The sequence below is a fragment of the Neolamprologus multifasciatus genome, chromosome 22 (genome assembly GCF_963576455.1).
Source record: "Neolamprologus multifasciatus chromosome 22, fNeoMul1.2, whole genome shotgun sequence".
Classification (NCBI taxonomy): domain Eukaryota; kingdom Metazoa; phylum Chordata; class Actinopteri; order Cichliformes; family Cichlidae; genus Neolamprologus; species Neolamprologus multifasciatus.
This window is the reverse complement of record NC_140459.1, coordinates 24,396,256-24,415,161: the sequence shown is the minus strand read 5'-3', so window position 1 is coordinate 24,415,161 and position 18,906 is coordinate 24,396,256. Positions and strand designations below refer to the sequence as shown.

General features: G+C 39.0%; 1 protein-coding gene across 1 annotated transcript; it reads right to left on the bottom strand.

The window, feature by feature from the left end:
- Positions 1–1,036: 1,036 nt before the first annotated feature.
- On the bottom strand, positions 1,037–8,849 carry LOC146493542 (sodium-dependent neutral amino acid transporter B(0)AT1-like). Its single transcript, XM_085149106.1, has 12 exons — positions 8,284–8,849; positions 7,595–7,735; positions 6,964–7,101; positions 6,695–6,876; positions 6,496–6,606; positions 5,767–5,879; positions 5,549–5,677; positions 5,281–5,437; positions 4,954–5,158; positions 4,708–4,867; positions 3,964–4,126; positions 1,037–3,832 (listed from the first exon to the last, which is right to left on the bottom strand). Exons 1-12 carry the CDS (start codon positions 8,480–8,482, stop codon positions 3,623–3,625), a joined length of 1,908 nt encoding a protein of 635 aa, XP_085005232.1. The 5' UTR covers positions 8,483–8,849; the 3' UTR covers positions 1,037–3,622.
- Between the last annotated feature and the right edge of the window lie 10,057 nt (positions 8,850–18,906).

The window sequence follows — 18,906 nt, the reverse complement described above, 5'->3', positions numbered from 1 at the left end:
AAGAACTTAACTCAAACTCAGTGGCATCAGTTTTTATGGGCTACCAACCAAATCTGACATTTTTGCAGAACGTTTACAACCATCTGCAAAAATGTCCAATGCCATGATAGATGGCACTGTTGTTTTTCTGTCTCTTTGTCTCTTGCCTTCCAGGTGTATGGCCCCCACCTACTGGCCCATCTAACCCCATCTGAGTTATACCTGGTACCAAGTCCTATCACCTAATGGAAAACCCTGAAAACCAAGTCAAGCTGTGCTGAGCTGATCTGAGTAGGTACTAGTGGAAAGTGACTGTATCAGTCATTGGCCCGCCAAGAGGCCGCCTCGGGTCTCTCTTATAAAACCAGTGTGGGGTCATTGTGACAGAGAACAGAACAGGAGGCAGGCAACATCCAAAGAACTACTCTAAATGTCCCTTTTTTGTCACATTTACTGTCTTTTACGTATTTTGCACCTATTTCCCATATTTATAGTGAAACATAAAGAAAGGAGGGGTGGCATGACATGACATTTTTAGTTGAAAGGACTAGTTGTAACAAGTATTGCCGATAACACAAGTTTCCCAACTAGTGTACCATCACAGCAGTTTTTACATCTAAAAATCAAGATGTGATTGACCTGAAGACTTTCAGCTTTAAATTTGAGGCAGGGGTGGGGGAACTCCAGAGCCGTAGTAATGAAAAACAAAATTAACCTGTCAGCAAGATAGCAAAAGATTATGGAGTAGCCAAATATCTAAAAGTTGATTCTGTTCATCTGGACGTAGTATTTTCAGTGGGAGAAATGTTTCGTCACTCATCCAAGTGACTTTTTCAGTCTCAGCTGACTTCAGGTTTCTCCAATCTTATAAACAGTACATTTGCAGTCCAGATCAGTATTTAAGGCTTGACTCTCATCATCCACTGGAGCATAAACTGAGTGTCATCAGGATGCTACAACAGAGAGCGAAGACCATCCCCACAAAAGAACATCACATCAAGAAGGCCCTGAGTAAATGTGGTTATCCCAGCTGGATATTTATGAAAGCTGAGAAGGCGCCAAAAGAAAGCTCCAGGGGATCCAGGAGAGAAGGACAACCGCTGACTAAGCAAAAACCTGTAGTGATCCCGTATATGTCAGGAGTATCGGAACAATTGTGATGAATTTTTTCTAAACACAGTGTCTCTGTGGCTTTTAGACCCCAAAACACGCTGCGACAAAAATTGTTCCACCCCAAGGATCGGGTCCCCGACACAAACAGAGTAACACAGTGTACGCTGTTAAGTGCCAGGAGGATTGCCAGGATTTATACATCGGGGAAACCAAACAACCTCTGGCGAAGCGGATGGCACAACACAGAAGAGCTACCTCGTCAGGCCAGGACTCAGCAGTCTATTTACACCTACAGGCCAGTGGACACTCTTTCAAGGATGAGGATGTACACATCCTGGACAGGGAGGAATGTTGGTTTGAGTGTGGAGTCAAGGAGGCCATTTACGTGAAAAGGGAAAGACCATCTCTGAATCGAGAAGGGGGCCTAAGGGTACATCTTTCACCATCTTACAATGCTGTGATAGCAGCCATGATCCCCAACTCTCTGTGAATGGTACTCATGGCCACTGGTCTTTAATCAGTGGTCATTAGAATTTGCACAATTATAAATGGCCTGCATTTGTATTTGATCTGATTTGATATGATCAAGGAACTGACCTCACAGCCCATTGTTCCTTCAGTGGTACTAGTTTCAGGCATTATGCAAATGTACTGTTTATAAGATTGGGGAAACCTGCAGTCAGCTGAGACTGAAGAAGTCACTTGGATGAGTGACGAAACGTTTCTCCCACAAAACGCTACGTCCAGATGAACAGAATCAACTTTTGGAGATTTACTTACCTGGATGATTGAGCATGCATCAAGATGAGTAGCTAAATTCTTATGTGTATCTGAAGTCCAGGGTCTGTAAAGATTTTGGTAACTTAATAAAATCTTGTTTTTGTCTGCTGGACAAGAAAACTGCACTAGATATTGTATTAGGCAGCACATCACCAAGGAAACAAAATGAAGCAAACAAAAACAAAAAAAACAAAAAGGAGATTGTGCCAACAGTTCAAGACTCTGACAAGTGTCAACAAATGAGTCAAGCAGACAATGTCATGTTTGATTTAAAAAAAAAAACGTTGCTAAACACTAACAGTAAAAACTCCATCTCCGCATGGCGGAGGTTTCATCATGGTTTGGGGTTGCTTTGTCCCAGTTGCCTTGCAGCCATCGATACTGGTTTCATGACCAATTGTTATTGCTGGGTGCTATAATACTTCAATGAGCCAAAGAACACAGTGAAAAAGACGAGCTCTGATGAAGAGTGTTGTACAAAACATTCCAGAAATACTGAGAAACTGAAACACTTTTACAAAAGTCCTGCTGCTCATCATATAACTTTCATGAGCAGCTACTGAAAACATCTCATAGAAGTGGACGCTGCTAAGGAAAGTATAAGAGTTAATCAATTCAATATTTAGTAAGTCAAACATATGACATGATCGGTGTGCTCAGTGTGTTCAAATAACGACATGAAAAGCTCCGTTGTTTGTGCTAGTTTAGTCAGTTTATCAATAGTTGTGCCTCAGGTTAGGATCAGTGCAGAAATCCTGGTCATTCCAAAGGTTTCACAAACCTTTTCTTGGAACTGTACATCACAAGGTAGAAGTTTACAACAGTCCGCCTTAAAAACACAATAACCAAACAACACAAAAGGGGGCTAAAAGGTAGTGAGGCCCGTATTCTTCGTTTTTTTCCAGCTTAAAAAAATCTAAGACATTATTACAGTGTGTAAAAATCTTACTTAATCCAAGGATTATTTACAAAATATTAAAATAAACCTCATGTATATAGAGGCACTTGGCACACCACAGGAAAATGCAACATAAAGTGTCTGAGTAATATGCTTGGTTGCCACGTGACACCAAAGCGTCTTCAGTTCATCTTTGCATTGATTGAATGAATGAATACCATTCTTCTGAAAGATTTAGTGACTGCAAAGCCATCACTTTAGGGAACGATGGTCAGGATTTGTCCCATAATTAGTCAACTGTCTGTATTAGACATACATGCGTGGTACATTTTCGTGGTACTTTCTCTGTATCTATGAAGCGGCTTGAGGCGACTTTTGTTGTGATTTGGCGCTATATAAATAAAATTGAATTGAATTGAAAATACATTTAAAATATCAAAAGAATAGTTATATATTCAACCACTGACTGGTTAACTTAACATTACTACTTTCTGTGGGTACAGGAGAAAAATATCAGACCGGCTCACCCATGTTTTTTTTCTTTGTGCACTCCATACAGATGAAATCTGAGAACATGTTAATTATTGAGCTTTAGATGCTTGTAAGCATATTTTATGAACAGAGCAGGTCAACCTGTTTCCTTCTGCCAAGATAAGCTAAGCAGCCGTTGGGTGTCCTGTAGCCCTATAATAAATCTCCCAAAGTGCACAATCGTGCAGAAACTAACTAACAACTTAAAAATGCACATCTGTTTTTCAAAGATAATAGTCAGCAGTCGCAATCTTGTGCATAGAACACATCAATAAAAGCAAGTACACATCAGTCACATTAAACAATCAAGGCGACATCAACCTAGAACTTTGCTTTGCCGTTCATTTCTATTTTGGCTGAGATAGTGTCCACTGGGTGATCTTTGTAGCTTTTGTCCTTGCAGCACTTCCTCTGGAAAAATTTGTAGAGGGCAAAAATGGGGATGGCCAGACTGGGAATTCCAGCAAGGATAAAGATGATGACGTAGATCCAAGAGGGATAGGGACGTGCTTCCAGTACGGGAAAGCTCGCCTGTGATCGGGATCAACAAAAAAGTTACATTTTGCAGCACAAAACATCAAACTACATCTTTATTCCTGCAGTTACTGTATGTAAAAACTTGTTTCTTGAAACCTGTAAACTACTGTGAACAACAAACTTACCGCCTCCTCGTCCCACACTAGATAGGTTAAATCTTTGGTGATTTGGGTAACAAAGTAGAAAATTAGGATGAAGATCATAAGGAGTGGGCTAATCACTCTCCATGTTGCCTGCCAGAAAATATTGGGCTTGTGGCCAACCATAAATTCAATGTCCTTGTTGAACCTGTTTGAAAGCAATAAGAGGGAGACATACGTACGTGTAAAAATCATCCATAAAAGGCGACCTTGTAGATTTTATTAGTCACAGTAAATAAAGCATCACGTGTCACTGTTTGCTCAACTGGCTGATACCAAAGCAGACTATAGTCTGTTATTTTTCTCTAAGCTAACTTTGAGTCCAAATTGAAAACATTAAAAGATGTATATTACACTACCTCTTTGCACCTTTTCTTCTAACTATTAGATAATTGTTATAAATAAGTCAACTTAACTGCTTTCATGTGCATGGTCAGAAACTCTAAGGCAAAAGTACATTTTACACATTCCTCCCCTTCCTGTTGCAACATTAAAACACACTTCTGCTGTGATGAGTTACATTATCTCTACTCCAAGGTCAGAAGGCAACGCTTTGTTTGAACTCTAACAAGAACTGTTGGTTGCCTCACTGAACACTGACCTTTTCTGCCTCTTATGAAAATACCAGGAAAGCAAACTTTCCCATAATGACAAGTGTTTGATAAAGTACCTAGAAGGTCATTACTTTGGATGCTGACTCAATGATCACCTAAGGACGGGCACACTTACCTATCAATCCCATAGATGTAGATAACTGCCAACATTTCACAGAAACCGATGATTAGGAGGGGGATTGAGCCTGCAAAGTTGTCAAAAAGAGCTAGCCAGTAGTTCCCAGAGCGTAGGGTGAATATGAGCCCAAGAGCAAAGGATGTTAAGCAAGTAAGACCTGAAAAAACAACACAAGCAGGCGGTTACAATCAGACCCAGTTTTCCATGGTGGTTATGAAGAAGTTCTCAATGTGAGAAAGTTACCAGTAAAAACTTCTTTAGGCCAAGTTTGAGGAAGAACTCTAAGGTCTTGAAGGGGAACCACCACTCCCTCAATGTTCCCAAACATAGTTGAAAGGCCGAGACAGAAGAGCATGATGAAAAAGAGGACTGCCCAGAGAGGTGAAACAGGCATCTTGATGATGGCCTCTGTGAAAACGATGAAGGCCAGGCCCGTTCCCTCCACACCCTGAAGCGGTACAGGGCAAATCTTTCAAGTTCTGAATTGATTTTGAATCATTTTTGTGACACTCAAACTGGGCAAATAATCAGGGAATTAACAGGATACAAAAAAATAAAGGCTCCACTGACCTGACTGAGTAAATTCTGCATGTCGCAGGTTTTTAAGGGCAAACCTTGGATGATATCTGGATTTGTCTGATTTAGGCTGGTCAGAACCTGATCGTAGTTGTCTATTGTGATGGAGGTTTCAGGGTAGTCAAAGGCATTGATGAGATGCAGGATGTTACTGAAAAAAAGTAAGAAAAAACTCATATGAGTCTCTCTAGATACAAGTAAATCTCACTCTTTCATTTTTTCCCCTATTGTAATGTCATCTTTTGTGCAAACTGAAACTCACTCTCCCTGGCATTCATCAAATTTCTGCGTTGCCCTGAAACCGATGATGGAGTAGATCACCGTTGCAGAGTACACCGAGGTGCAGCCATTGATGATGGAGATGAGAACGGCGTCTTGCTCACAGTTGTTGCTGCAAGTAGATTTTAAAGGGACATAGCGTGAGGACACTTGCTGGACAGTGGGTTCCTTTATGACTGTGTAATCGAGACCTTTACTCACTGAACAGAGTTGTAACTGGAGAAAGAGATGAGGCCCCCGAAAGCCAAGGAGAAGGAGTAGAAAACCTGAGCTCCTGCATCCAACCAAGTCTGTGGATTCAATAACTCATCCACCTAAAGAGATTCCAAAGATAAGCATTCTTATAGAGCTGTGAGCAGATTTCTGACCTATACAGAATTTTAAAACGCTTTCCCATCTCACTGGCTGTTGTTAGTTAATAATCTAAGAGGGTACAGACAATGCAACAAGGCTGTTTGAAAAATAATTGATATGTGAGATTGTCACCAGGTAATTTGGATTTAAAGTGCCTATCTAGATTACTTATGTATTGGAATTTACAGTACTAACTGTGCTGTGTTTCAGCCTTCAGTATCAGCTTTTATATCAGCTTTTATCAGTCCTGTGATAAAGGTTTACTGCTCTCAGGTTTCAGGCCTGGGTGTCTTAAAACAGCAAATAATAGCTTAAAGAAATAGGCTTGTATCTCTGTAAATGCACTTTCTAACAGTTATATAACCATATATTACTGTAATGTCTGTGCAATAAATATGAGCCTTCAGCCATCTAGCTTAGCTAAGCATGAAGAGTGGAAACAATGAGGTCCACGTTTCACCGACGTTATTGAGTAATTCTCCACATACGTTGTAAAACTGTACAAAAACCATAATGACAAATAAGTTCATCTTGTCCCTTCTGATTCTTGTGACACGTGATACATTGAACCCTTACATCTGGTGTGAAGAGGTACTTTATTCCCTCTGTAGAGCCTTTGAGAGTCAATCCTCTGATGAGGAAGATTGTGAGGACAAAATATGGGAGTGTGGAGGTGATGTAGACAGCCTGAAAAAAGAAAGATGGCATGTGTATATCTGAGCAAACCGACATGTAAAAATCACTTCCTTTTCTTAGACATTGGGATTTTTCAGACCTTGCCAGAAGTCTCAATGCCACGAATGCAGCACACATACAGCAGAGTCCAGGCAGCGAACAGGGCCAGCACCATCCACCACTGCAAACTTCCAGCGTCATCAATGGCTGCTGAAGTGTTCAGAGTCTCTCTGTACCAGAAGTAGTCAACAGTGGTGCTCCGTGCGCACTCAGCCACTAAACCTGCAAACGGCACGTAAAGAGCAACTTGATGGCAGGCTAACCATCGCATAACGTTCTATTGTAACCTCTTGTTAGATGAAGGCACACCTGTGCTGTTAGCATTGAGAGGGCATTGGCTCCAAGGCAGAGGATCTTGAAAGGAGTTGAACAGGTACCACATGATCCAGGCCATGATGGTGTTGTAATACATACCGACCAAAAATGAGACAAGTAACGATGCAATGCCTGCAAAAGAATGAAGAAAGCAGTGGAAAAACTCTCAGTGATTATCTGCTTAAGATGTGGGCCATGTTTGCTAGCTTATTTGAGCATGACAGCATAGTAAGTGCTATGTTTATATATGTTACATATGATATATGCTTGGCAGGAATTTGGCCTCATTATGGTGCTCAGTGTACACTTAAGTGATCCCAATATTGAGTGTTTTTTTGTTGCTTGGATAGGAATGATTACTCGGTCTGTATTTTGTATTAAAACCTAGCTTGAGTAACCGTTGCTGCAAAAGCAAACCTAATGGAAGAACAGCAGAATCAATTTCATCAGAATCAATTTCATCCTCTAAAAAATCTAAATTACTTAATACATGAGATAGTTAGCCATTACGGGAATTATAACTTATTGCTGTCTGTGGAGCCATTTTGCCAACATAGACACAATAAAACACAAAGATACGAAGGCGCACACTCCCACACACATGCATGGGTTTTTTTGTACACACCAACTCCAGTCAGGTAAGGGTTGATTGCTCTCCACACTCCCACGCTGCCCTTTCTCAGGCGCTGACCGATGGCAAACTCTAAGTGCAGCAGCGGGATTCCCTCCAGAACCAACAGGATAAGGAACGGGATCATAAAGGCTCCTAAAAGCACAACATTCACATTCATAATGAATTAGCAAAATGGTGAGATTTTCACTTTATTAGACACTTTAACAAAGGAAACTAAGCACAAAGATACTTGTAAACTGTGAAAAGCAGCTTTTTATTAGCTAAACTAGGAACTGTACAAACCAAGAATAAGACTTACACATTACCTTTCCCATCGCATTTATCTCAAGAAAGACTTTCTTTTTTTGAGTTTCATTAAATAGAAATAAAATTCAATAAAAATATAAGATAAGTCAGTATCTATATCTGATTATTTATGGTGAATAAAACAGGCGTTTCCGTAATTCATACTGTGGGGTTCTTTGTGTTGATACAACATGTCTGCATGCTTTGTCTTATCACTTGGTTGTAACCTTTTAACAAAAGCATTTCTCAAATGGTATAATTTCTTTCTAATCACTAAAACCCATAGTGTCCTTTTGTTAGCAAAAACAAAGTAAATCCACTGATATTTTCTTTTGTGGCATCTAGTCTATATTCAAATATCTTTCACATCTACTGCCCCACACGTCCCTGCATACCTCCTCCGTGGCTTTGACACAGGTACGGGAACCTCCAGACGTTACCGAGTCCCACGCAGAAGCCCACGCAGGTGAGGAGGTACTGGGCTTTGTTGTCCCATTTGGGCCTGTCCCCAGCCTCCTCGGTTTCCATCCTTTCCAAATCTTCATGAGATGGGATTCGGTCATCCAGTCCTGGGTTTGGTAATTTCAGCTTCATGGTGGCTTGCTGTAAACCTCCTCCGTGCAAAAAAGAAATTGGAAATAAGAGCTTCTGTGTCTCTCTTCAATAAGAAGTTCTGTTACTTTTGTAAATTTTTAAGCAACTGAGAGGATTCAGAAGTAAACTTCCTCTGTGCAGTCGGCTCCTGAGTCTCCGAGGACTATCTCTCTCTCTCTCCTCCCTCTCTCTGAGTCCTTTATCCCTACTGTGTGTCCAGGTGAGGGACACTGAGGCATTTACTGTGACCTGTTGCACCTAACTTGTGGTTATCAGTCACTTGTCTTAACCTGTGTTATATTATATGATGTCAGCAACTTTAAGCGGAAAAAGGTGCAACCTTGTTCTTAGTGGTTAATGCATTACACGAGATGCTGCCAATAACCCTTCTAATAACGGAAATGATACAATATAAACCTCTATCTTTACCATCGGGTCACGTTTTTGTAATCCCTGATAAACTAGATGGCTTATTTCTTGCTACAATAAGAACATTATTTGGTTTGTGAAAGCTCATTTGTGCGTTATTCTAAATGATAACCATTAAAGTATTTTTAAAATTATCACAAAGTTGTGGAAGTGATTTTTTTCTCTAAGTTTATACCATGTTTACCTCACAGTATGATTGTCAAGTAGTTCACAGCACTTGTAAACCTTATCAGTGTTGCTCTCTAACACAATAACTAATGAAAGGCTGGCGTCAACATTTACAGAGTGGTGCATTTCCACTATCAATGTAAATGGCAGTCACACTCAGGGAGTAAAGTGGGACTTTGCTAAATAATGGGGCGGTAGAAGGTAAATATTAAGGTGGAGTTTGGAAAGTGTTACTAAAGAAAATCATCAGATTAACCCTTGTGTTGTTCTCGGGTCATTTTTGACCCCAAAAGAACTCTTTTGCCATCAAAAAATTGTTTTTTTATCCATCAAATGGTCTGAAAATAACAGGAGTTATTCAGTAATATGCTATGCATGACTGGAATAGGTTTTAAATAATTTGATTTATTTATGGGGTTTTTATTGGATTTACTAACACCTGTTGTCCTCAGGGGTCAAAAACGACCCCAAAGTACAAAGTGTTGCAAAGGGCCACGTTGTCACACCATACTGGTTTTAAACATCTTTGATCTTGGATCATTGATGTGTGGGGTCAAGCAATGGTCATAACAACCACAACAACAACATAACAGGCAGCACAATGAGGAGGCAGGTGCTCTATATTCAGTTCAATTCAATTTTATTTATACAGCGCCAAATCGCAACAACAGTCGCCTCGAGGTGCTTTACATTGTAAGGTAGACCCTACAATAATACATACACAGAAAGTATGAAAAAAGTAATTTTTCTTTTTATCATGTTGTGGAAAGGAATGACCAGTAGAACAATGCACATATTGTCCTCTAATATAATGAGGAGGAAGAATCAATGATCAGGAGGATCCAGGATTAGAAGATAAAGAAAATATTGCCAATATTTAGACCACATGCTACCCTTTCTCTGAAGAAGCCCCCACATCACCCACCCGCAGAAGTGGAAGAAGGGTATGAAGTGAAGGAAAGTGATGAAGATGATGATGAGGAAGAATCTGAACTATGTTCAAGCAGGTTCTCAGGCATCCAGGACATGGTAGTCTGAGGAGCTTGGAAAGAAAGTGACTGGGCTTCTTGAAGTTTCTTGAATTTTCAGAATGTGAAACTGAAATAGAAGATGTGTCAGAGGCCTACACATTTTCCATTTTAATTATGATGAAGACAAAGAATCAAGCAAGAAAGAGGAGTCAGCTGAGACAGAGGAATATTTGCAGTAATGTAAGGAAACATTGATCTGGTCTTCTATCCTTCCCAGTGACAGACGATGCATGACTCTCTCATGCGTCACAGAGAAAGCCAATCTACCACGGTCCAAGCACATACGCCAGGTCCCATACCCCTTCGATTGCTTTTCTACTCGAGTACTGAAAGCATTATACACAGTGTATTCTGCTTGTATTCTGCTTTTTAACGTTCACATGCCAATAGATGCATCAGAGACCAAGTTGGGGTTCAGTAACTTGCCCAAGGACTCCTTGGTAACAACTCCTGACTAGATCACACAGAGATTGAACCAACAACCATCCAATTAGTAGATGACCTGCTCTACAGCCAACTCAATGACAAACAAGGAGGGACAACAACAGATGAAGAATAATGGATCGAATGCAGCTGTAGGCATATGTGGGTATGTTGATTCTTACTGCTGTGCATCTATCCAGTAAGTTGTCCCTAACATTACAGAAGGTTTCCAAAAGAAAACAATCACCAGTAACACCTTGTTTACTTCATATGCCCTTGGCCTGCAACTGCAGAAAAGAAAGCTGTCCATGATGGGACCAGTACAGAGGAATAAACCTGAGCTTCCTCCTGCACTTGTGTCAAATATGGACACACCTTTGTTCTCATGAAAGTTTGCCTTCACTAAGACCCATGCCCTGGTGTTCCTACCATGCCAAAACATAGAAAAAATATCATGTAATGAGTCAGAATAAAGTTAAATAAAACCTTGAAACACAGAGATGGATGATATTTTATACCTTTCCTTTATAAATAGTCAAACCAGACGGGGTCATTTTTTAGCCCAAAGGACAACAGATATGATTATTTGCTGCCAGTAAAAAACTTGAAGTAGTTTAAAAACAGCTTTCTAAATTAACTTTGGCATATACATGTCTGTGATAATCTGTTAAAGCAACAACTGTGGTTGTGAAATGACAATCACAATAACTGATCATTTAATTTATTTTTTACCCAAAAACAAAGGAAAAGCTCATTTAAATGAGGTTTTGTCAGACTTAAAAAAGAAATAGTGTCAAAATGTTTGAATTAAGTTTTAATTAAAAGTGGGTGAAAAATCCACTTCATATTAATTAAGTATCAAACAAACCAGATGGGGTCATTTCTGACCCCTGAGGACAACAGATGTGATTATGTGCTGCTTTAAAAATTTGAAATGCTTCAAGAAAAACATTCTCACTAAAGTTCAACATACAGCACTCTGTGGTTAGTCAAATAGTCAAAATAATCTAAACATTTAAATATTTTATTGTCTGATTTTATTTTTCGCTGAAAAATAGACTATACTTTATGTAAACAAGGTCTGGTGGCCCCAAATTGCAAAATTAAAGGTAAATTTTGTGGTAATGTGTTGGTCTTAAGCTAAACTAAGGTGTAACACTGAATTGATTGACAATTTGTACTTTAAAAAACACTCAAATGAACTGGTGTCATTTTTGACCCCTGAGGACAACAGGTGTATGGAAATCGGGAGGGTTAAATTTAAATTGCTTCACCTACTGTGAAGCATTACCTTTTATTTCAGTGGTCAACAGGACAAAAAAACTACATGAACAGAATATCCCATCAAATCTCATTTTAAAAAAAGACAAAACAGCATTTTCCCCTGGAAGTTACTTCGACCATTGCCTTTGCTGTTGCAAAATTCTGCCAAAATTCTGTCCAATTCAGAATTCTTTCAATTCTTTTCCAAGCCCTTCTCTATGCATACCACCATCCATCACTGTAAACTGAACCACAACACAGCAGTCCCAGTTTAGCCTACGCTTACTACCCATGTACTTCTTAATAACATGAAATTATTATAATGTAATTTGTTTTTAAAGACATTTCACAATATGAAATAACCAGATATCTCAAGCAGCACTTTGTGTACACATCCACTGTCTGACTACTTCAATCTAACACGGAGTTTCCCATTGTTGCTGCTTTGTAAAATGTCTGCTGCTGAGTAGTTCTTACCTCTGAAGAATAATCTCTTGTCTTCCTCTCTTGACCTCTTTGTCTTACATCTTTCTCTGAGAGTGAATTTATTACACGCTGCTTTTTTTAATGTGGAAACTGCAGCTACAGCAACTGCGGCTTCCCTTTTTTTTAAAGCCTGTGCAGAACAATTTGTGACATTGGTGATATTTGCTGACCTGTGAGAAATTACCTGCAACTTTAAAAAATAAGTTACTCCTCTTATGCTCACTCCCCACTGCCTGCTGCAGACCGAATCATCAAATAGTTAATAGCTCATTTGTGCATGTGGAGTCAGCAGGTTACCATCAGTAATGTTAAATGCTTCACTGTGGGGGGGAAATAGCATCTAAATGACTGATTCTTCCACTCTATTCATTTTTTCTGTCTTAGTATCACAGTGACTCTTTTTCTTAATATTACATTTGACTTTAATCACAACTCTTTCTTTCTTAATAGATCCCTGCCTCCAGGATTCAGTGTTTTTTTTTCAGGGCAATTTAGAATCACCAATTATCCTAACCCCACTAACTGCATGTCTTTGGACTGTGGGAGAGAACCCACGTCGACTCCACACAGAAAGACCCTGATGGTGGGATAGAACTCAGGACCTTCTTGCTATGAGGCAACAGTGCTATTTTACAGCACTCTAAATTCAGGATTTTCTTTTCTTTCTTTGTTTTAAGGTTTGTCATCATGGGACCATGTTAAAAGACAATACTGGATGTCTTTTTGAAAGATACATGAAGCTTAAAAGCACTTAAATTATGAAGATTTATGTTACATTCAGGCTGTCTGTGAAGAAATGTGTAAAATAATGGTTTTTAAAAGTCAGATTTGAGTATCAGTCATTTTTAAATGGAAATCATTAATATAATAAAAATAATCTCAAGATATTGCTTTATTAAAAATATTTCATTTACTACTGTAAAAACTATGCTTTCTTTAATTCAGTGTAGATATGCTGAGAGAAAGTCATCCAAATGTATCTATGCATGTATTTCTAACAGATTTGGATCAGCATGTGGGAGTAAAAAGGGCAGCGCAGCATGGGTAGTTTGTTCATCTTGTCACAAAAGATACAAAAATCCGCTTTCAACCTGCTGTTTTCAACAAATTAAATTGTACAAAATATCTAAAATGATTTGTACAGAATCACAATATGTTAACACAACCTCACACACCCCTACATCCGTTTACCCAACCAGACGGAGGTCTGAGCTTCTCTCCTGACTGATCCAAGCTCAGATAAGCAGCAGATTATGAATTGATGTCATTGATTTTTGCATGGATAGATATCAGTGTCATTCATTGAGGCATCAAAAGAATTTGGCAAACATTCTTTGGATTTGAGGGAAAAAAAAGACATTTTTGAAGGAGGAACAGAATGCTCTGTGGTGTTCTTGTGCTTGATGATTCTGGCAGAAACAGTGTTGAGCTGTAGCAGCATATTTGGAAAAATAGAAAAAAAAAATCTAACAACTAACCATTTAGGACACTTAGGTAATCATCCTACGGAAAGTGGTGACGCCTGCAAATCTATCTGATAATCCTAACCACTAATTAACAGATCACAGACCAAAGATAAGCAAGATCAATACAGATGACAAGGATTCATTTTCTAAAATCCTAAACAAACACACTTTTCCAATAAAGAAACAATGTACAAACTAGCACACTGACACAGGTATTCGTAAACTTTTGAGGTGTTGCAGAGGAACCAGCAGTCCATCTGTACTTCCAAGCATCGTGTAGAGGCCGGGACAAAACTTTATGGCCTCTATGATTGCAATAGAGGAGAAACTGTTCCCTTCAGACTCTATAAATCAACCTGCAGTGCTTCACTGACTTATTTACAGGACAAGCAATAAAAAAATAACAAAAAAAACCCCAACGATTAAAAATGGCGTCTTTCCCACTGTTTAAGGAAGGTGCTTTTTTAAACATTCGTGACAGAATTAAAATGAATGTTTAACTGTCTTTTACTTTAGTCTGGCAATTCATCCACTGTCTGAGACAAGTCATCTCGCCGCTTAAGCCAGTTTTGTTTTGATTGGCTGCTCCTCACAAACAGAAGGTTTAACCAGGAGGTGGGTGGGGCTTTTGTGCTGACAGCTAAATCTGTTTGTTAGTGTGATCATTAATATTTTACATTAGTGACATCAGATTGAGCTTTGTGCTCATGGAGATTACCTGTACGTATGCCGACCTCCTATTGGTGCAGCGGGCCCCAACCCCCGGACCATGAGTCGTTTGGTACCGGGCCGCGAGAGCTGAGGCTCGGGTGTGAAGTTTATGGTTTTCAGGGTTTTTATCGTTAGCTTGGTTTCCCTGGGTCTGTTCCCGTGTTGTAGTTGTGTATCTTATTTTGAAAGAAATATTTGCGCGTTACCATACCGACCAGAGAGCATTGAGGGGCAGAGAGGAGGATTTTACTCTCAATGTTGTTGGCGCATTTCAGGAGGTCGCTGCTAATAAAGTTACACAATTACACAGTGAATTCGCGTATATTATTCTATTTACAGAATACCACAGTTTTTGTCTTGGTCGTATCATTTTATTTTGTTGTATTTATCCGCCACACCACTGTATTAGTGGACTGATTGGGAAAAATCAGCAGCAGAGTGTGGGACAGAGTACGACCATGCAGCGTTTTAAAGCTTGGAAGTACTGACATTACTTTGAGTTTGATTCCATTAAAAGTGACAAAAACATTAGCGTCCGCTGTACAATATGCGTGGGAAGAAAACAAAAAAATTAAACTTTCAATCTGAGCAGGCAGCTGCCACGGGAATGTGAAATTCACAGAGAAACCTCTGGATCCCCCCACTGACATGACTGGTGCAGCACCGGGCAAACCTCCACCGGCCCCACTCCTGCTAAACAGGTGAAAATAGATTTAAGAGCGACAGGACTCAGTGCCAGTGAATCTTTGATTTTATTTATTTTTTGCTGCATTTTACTTGCATCTATTTGAAAGACTGAGTGTAAACACAAAACATTATTTTATTTTATAAGCTGGAATACGCAGAAAATAGGTTTAAATGTTAAACAAATTTCTTCAAGTCAAAGACTGTTGAATATAATTTAATGTTTGGTTGATGCATAAAGTTAAAAGACCTAAACTAATAAAACAAGTTTTAAAAAGAGACTTTTTCATTTGATTCAGTTTTATATGAAGGATTATGCAGAAAAAATAGAATTGGGCTGAAAGGTCTATTGCTAACCTGTATTCAGGTTGTGTGTCACGTTTTTTTAAAAGTAACTAAGTAATAAAGTAACTAATTACTTATGAAAATAAGTAATTAGTTACCTCTGTTAGTACGCCCCAGGGTGGCTGCAGCTACAATGTAGCTTACCATCACCAGTGTGTGAATGTGTGTGTGAATAGGTGGATGACTGGATGTGTAAAGCGCTTTGGGGTCCTTAGGGACTAGAAAAGCGCTATACAAATACAGGCCATTTACCATTTAATCAATAAAGTAATGGGATTACTTTCTCAGAGAAGTAATCAGTAATTAGTAACTAATTACTATTTTCAAGTAGCTTGACCAATACTGATTATTACGATTGCCTCTAGAAATCTCTGGAGATCAGCTGAGTGTTTGTTAAATGAAATACTTACAATTAAATATCTGGTTGAAGCTGGAACCTTTTCCATGGTTGATATTTGGAAATGAAACAGCAGCATTAAACATTTCTAACAAACAACACAACAAAAAGGCAAGAGGGAGAAATGGTTTTCACTTCACTGTGTGCACCCGTACATTTGTATAGACTGAAAAACACACCGTGGCTCTGAGAATCCACACTGCCATGAGAGACCTCAAGCCTCGTCAGTATTCTCAGAAGCAGCATAATAACATGGAGGGGGTCAAAGAAGCCATCCGATAGCGGAATGATAGGAAATACCGTGCACGATAAGGAAAGGCACCATAAAAGCACACTCGGGCATTCGTTATGAGATAAACTTAAATAGCTTGAAAGATACGAGAGTTGTGTACAATGAGTTAGACGCACACCTTGTTTACTGTAACCACTGGAACATTAGATGTTTTCAAACCCAACACAAACGGAAACGATTGATCATTTCTGCCGTATAAAGTGTCACGACCTTCATTATTCTTTTCACAGTTCCCCTCTCCTCAACTAATTTAACGGCCTCGCAATTCAATCTCTTCAAGACTGTCAGTTACATATTTCAGAACTTGACACGTAAGTCTTTCAGAAACTGTTAAACATGCGAAGTAAGAAAATGCACCAATCAGAGCTTTTAGTGTCTTCATTATCACGCGTGACAATGCAGGTGAAGTGGGGTCAGGGTTGAAAGTTCGCTTCTTGGTCGAACATCTTTTTCAGATAAAAGAGATTTCAATCAGCTGATATGCAGAAGCTGTATGACACATCAGGTTTTGAGCCTTCATTTTCGACATGATTGGGCCTCTATAGGGAAAGGTGGCTGTCCCATTGAACTTCTGGCTCTTACTTTTTGTCCGAGAGTAACACAAACTAAACGTTAATCACTGTATACAAGCACCGATCAGCTAAACAAAATTACAGCCCAATATTACACCGGTCTCAAAGCTGCTAAACTTGCTCATATGGGAAGTTTGGACTTCATGAGCATTTAAAAAAAAAAAAAAAATATATATATATATATATATATATATATTATATGTCATATATATATATATATATATATATTATATTATATATAGTTTTTTTTACAATAGTAAATAAAAATGTATATACCTTTTAGATTTACAAATAAGTCATTCACATTTAGCCCTTAATTAGCTGATGCTAATATACCAAAGTGATAGCTTGACCAGTTTATGTTGGCTCCATGCTCCTCTGAATGACATGTCTGCTAACTGATGTTTGCATGTGCTGATAGCATCGTGTCACCAAACAGTGTGAAGTACAACCACTGTCCCTGCAGCAAAACAAAATCAACTCTATAGACACAAATTTTTATGTACAGTGCATTAACGCTTCGGTGGGTCTTTGCTCTCAAATGGATGTTTTAGCTTTTTGAAGCGATTTCCATTCACCTGTAAGTTAATGTTTAACACAAATTACTTTGAGCCAGGATATTAAACCCATAATGACGCATCAGGCTTTTTATTGTGTCTCTAGCATTTTAGATTATGCATGCTCAGTTTTTTTTATATCTCCGGGATTTATATTCTCCCACCAGATTTCTTATTCACAGAAACAGAAATACACCTGTTCACCTGAGATAAAATCATCAAAAGTGATTCTAGCATAGTTACTTGCACTTTTTCAATAAGATACACAAGTGAAATAAAATCAGTTCTTCACTGATGTAAACCCTCCTACTGTTTTTTTTTATTATTTTATTTCATGCTGATGTGTTTTGGTCGGTGTAATTTGAGGCAGGGAGGAATTAATACCATTTTTAATGTTCGATGTCAATCTGAAATCACCTTCTCCCTCTCTTACATAACTAGGCTGTTACTAATACTCGAGGTTCAGACATGTGACCATGAAATTGAATCATGAAACCATTTAATCTGCATTACTTGCAACACACCTCTATTTATGGCACACTGGTCAAGGTTCATGCAGTTTCCATGTGATAATTTACGGTGATAGATTATACTGGATAATGATTCCTTTGAAAAATCCAATTCAGTGTATTTGGAGTTTATGGTGCAAATACTGTCTATCAGACCATCAGTCAACAATCATAATCACCTTTATTTCCTTACAGTATGTCTATTTTTGTTTAAACTCTTGGTGTAGAATTACCAGTGACCCTAACACGCATGTCTTTGGACTGCACGAGGAAGCTGGTGTGAAGCCATGAAAGCACATAGAGAAGATCTCCACTCTGCCACTGGCCCCATGTTCCACTTCTTTGTAGGTGTCTGTGCAATTCCAGGTCCTGCTGGATTGGCCATCAGTGTGTTTGCATAGTTTGCACACACTCATGTCGTCTTCAAGGAACAGGATGAGAGGTTACCATTTCAGATAAAACACCTCCGTTCTTCAGAGCTTAGCACTATTGGTAAATAACTGAGAACTGCATATGTGTGACTACAGGCAGCAGATTGGAAGTAAATCAATTTTAACCCATAGTCCTTTATATGGAAAACTACAACATCCCTGCATACTGGCTTTGTCACTCAGTCTACTTCACCTGTAGGAATCAAAGTGATTGTGTCATAAAAGTAGTTGCATACCCAGACTGTCAAATGGAGCGTGCGTTTATGTAACAATGCTGACACAGGGGGACACTTCACAGAACCAAATACATCCATACAGAGTCAGGCATTACCAGAAAGCAGTGATCGTTTTCAGGGAAAGTATCAGCCCGGCTAGATTCAGTGGACCTTTAAAAATTCTGCAATGCCTGCTCAAGCGATGCATTCAAAGGTCACTCGAGAATCTGTCAGCCAGCACGAATCTGCAAACCCTGAGCAGTTTTGTTATGCCAGGTGAAAAAAACAGCGAGGGGTCAGTTAGTGAGCTGTCTTAAATTTGGCGTGGGTCATTTCACTTGTTGCGTTTTCTGATCTGAAAAAAAAAAAGACACACAAAAGAAACAATAAATACACATACATTGTATTCGGTACATGACATCCCTTTCTGTTTGTTCATCCTCTT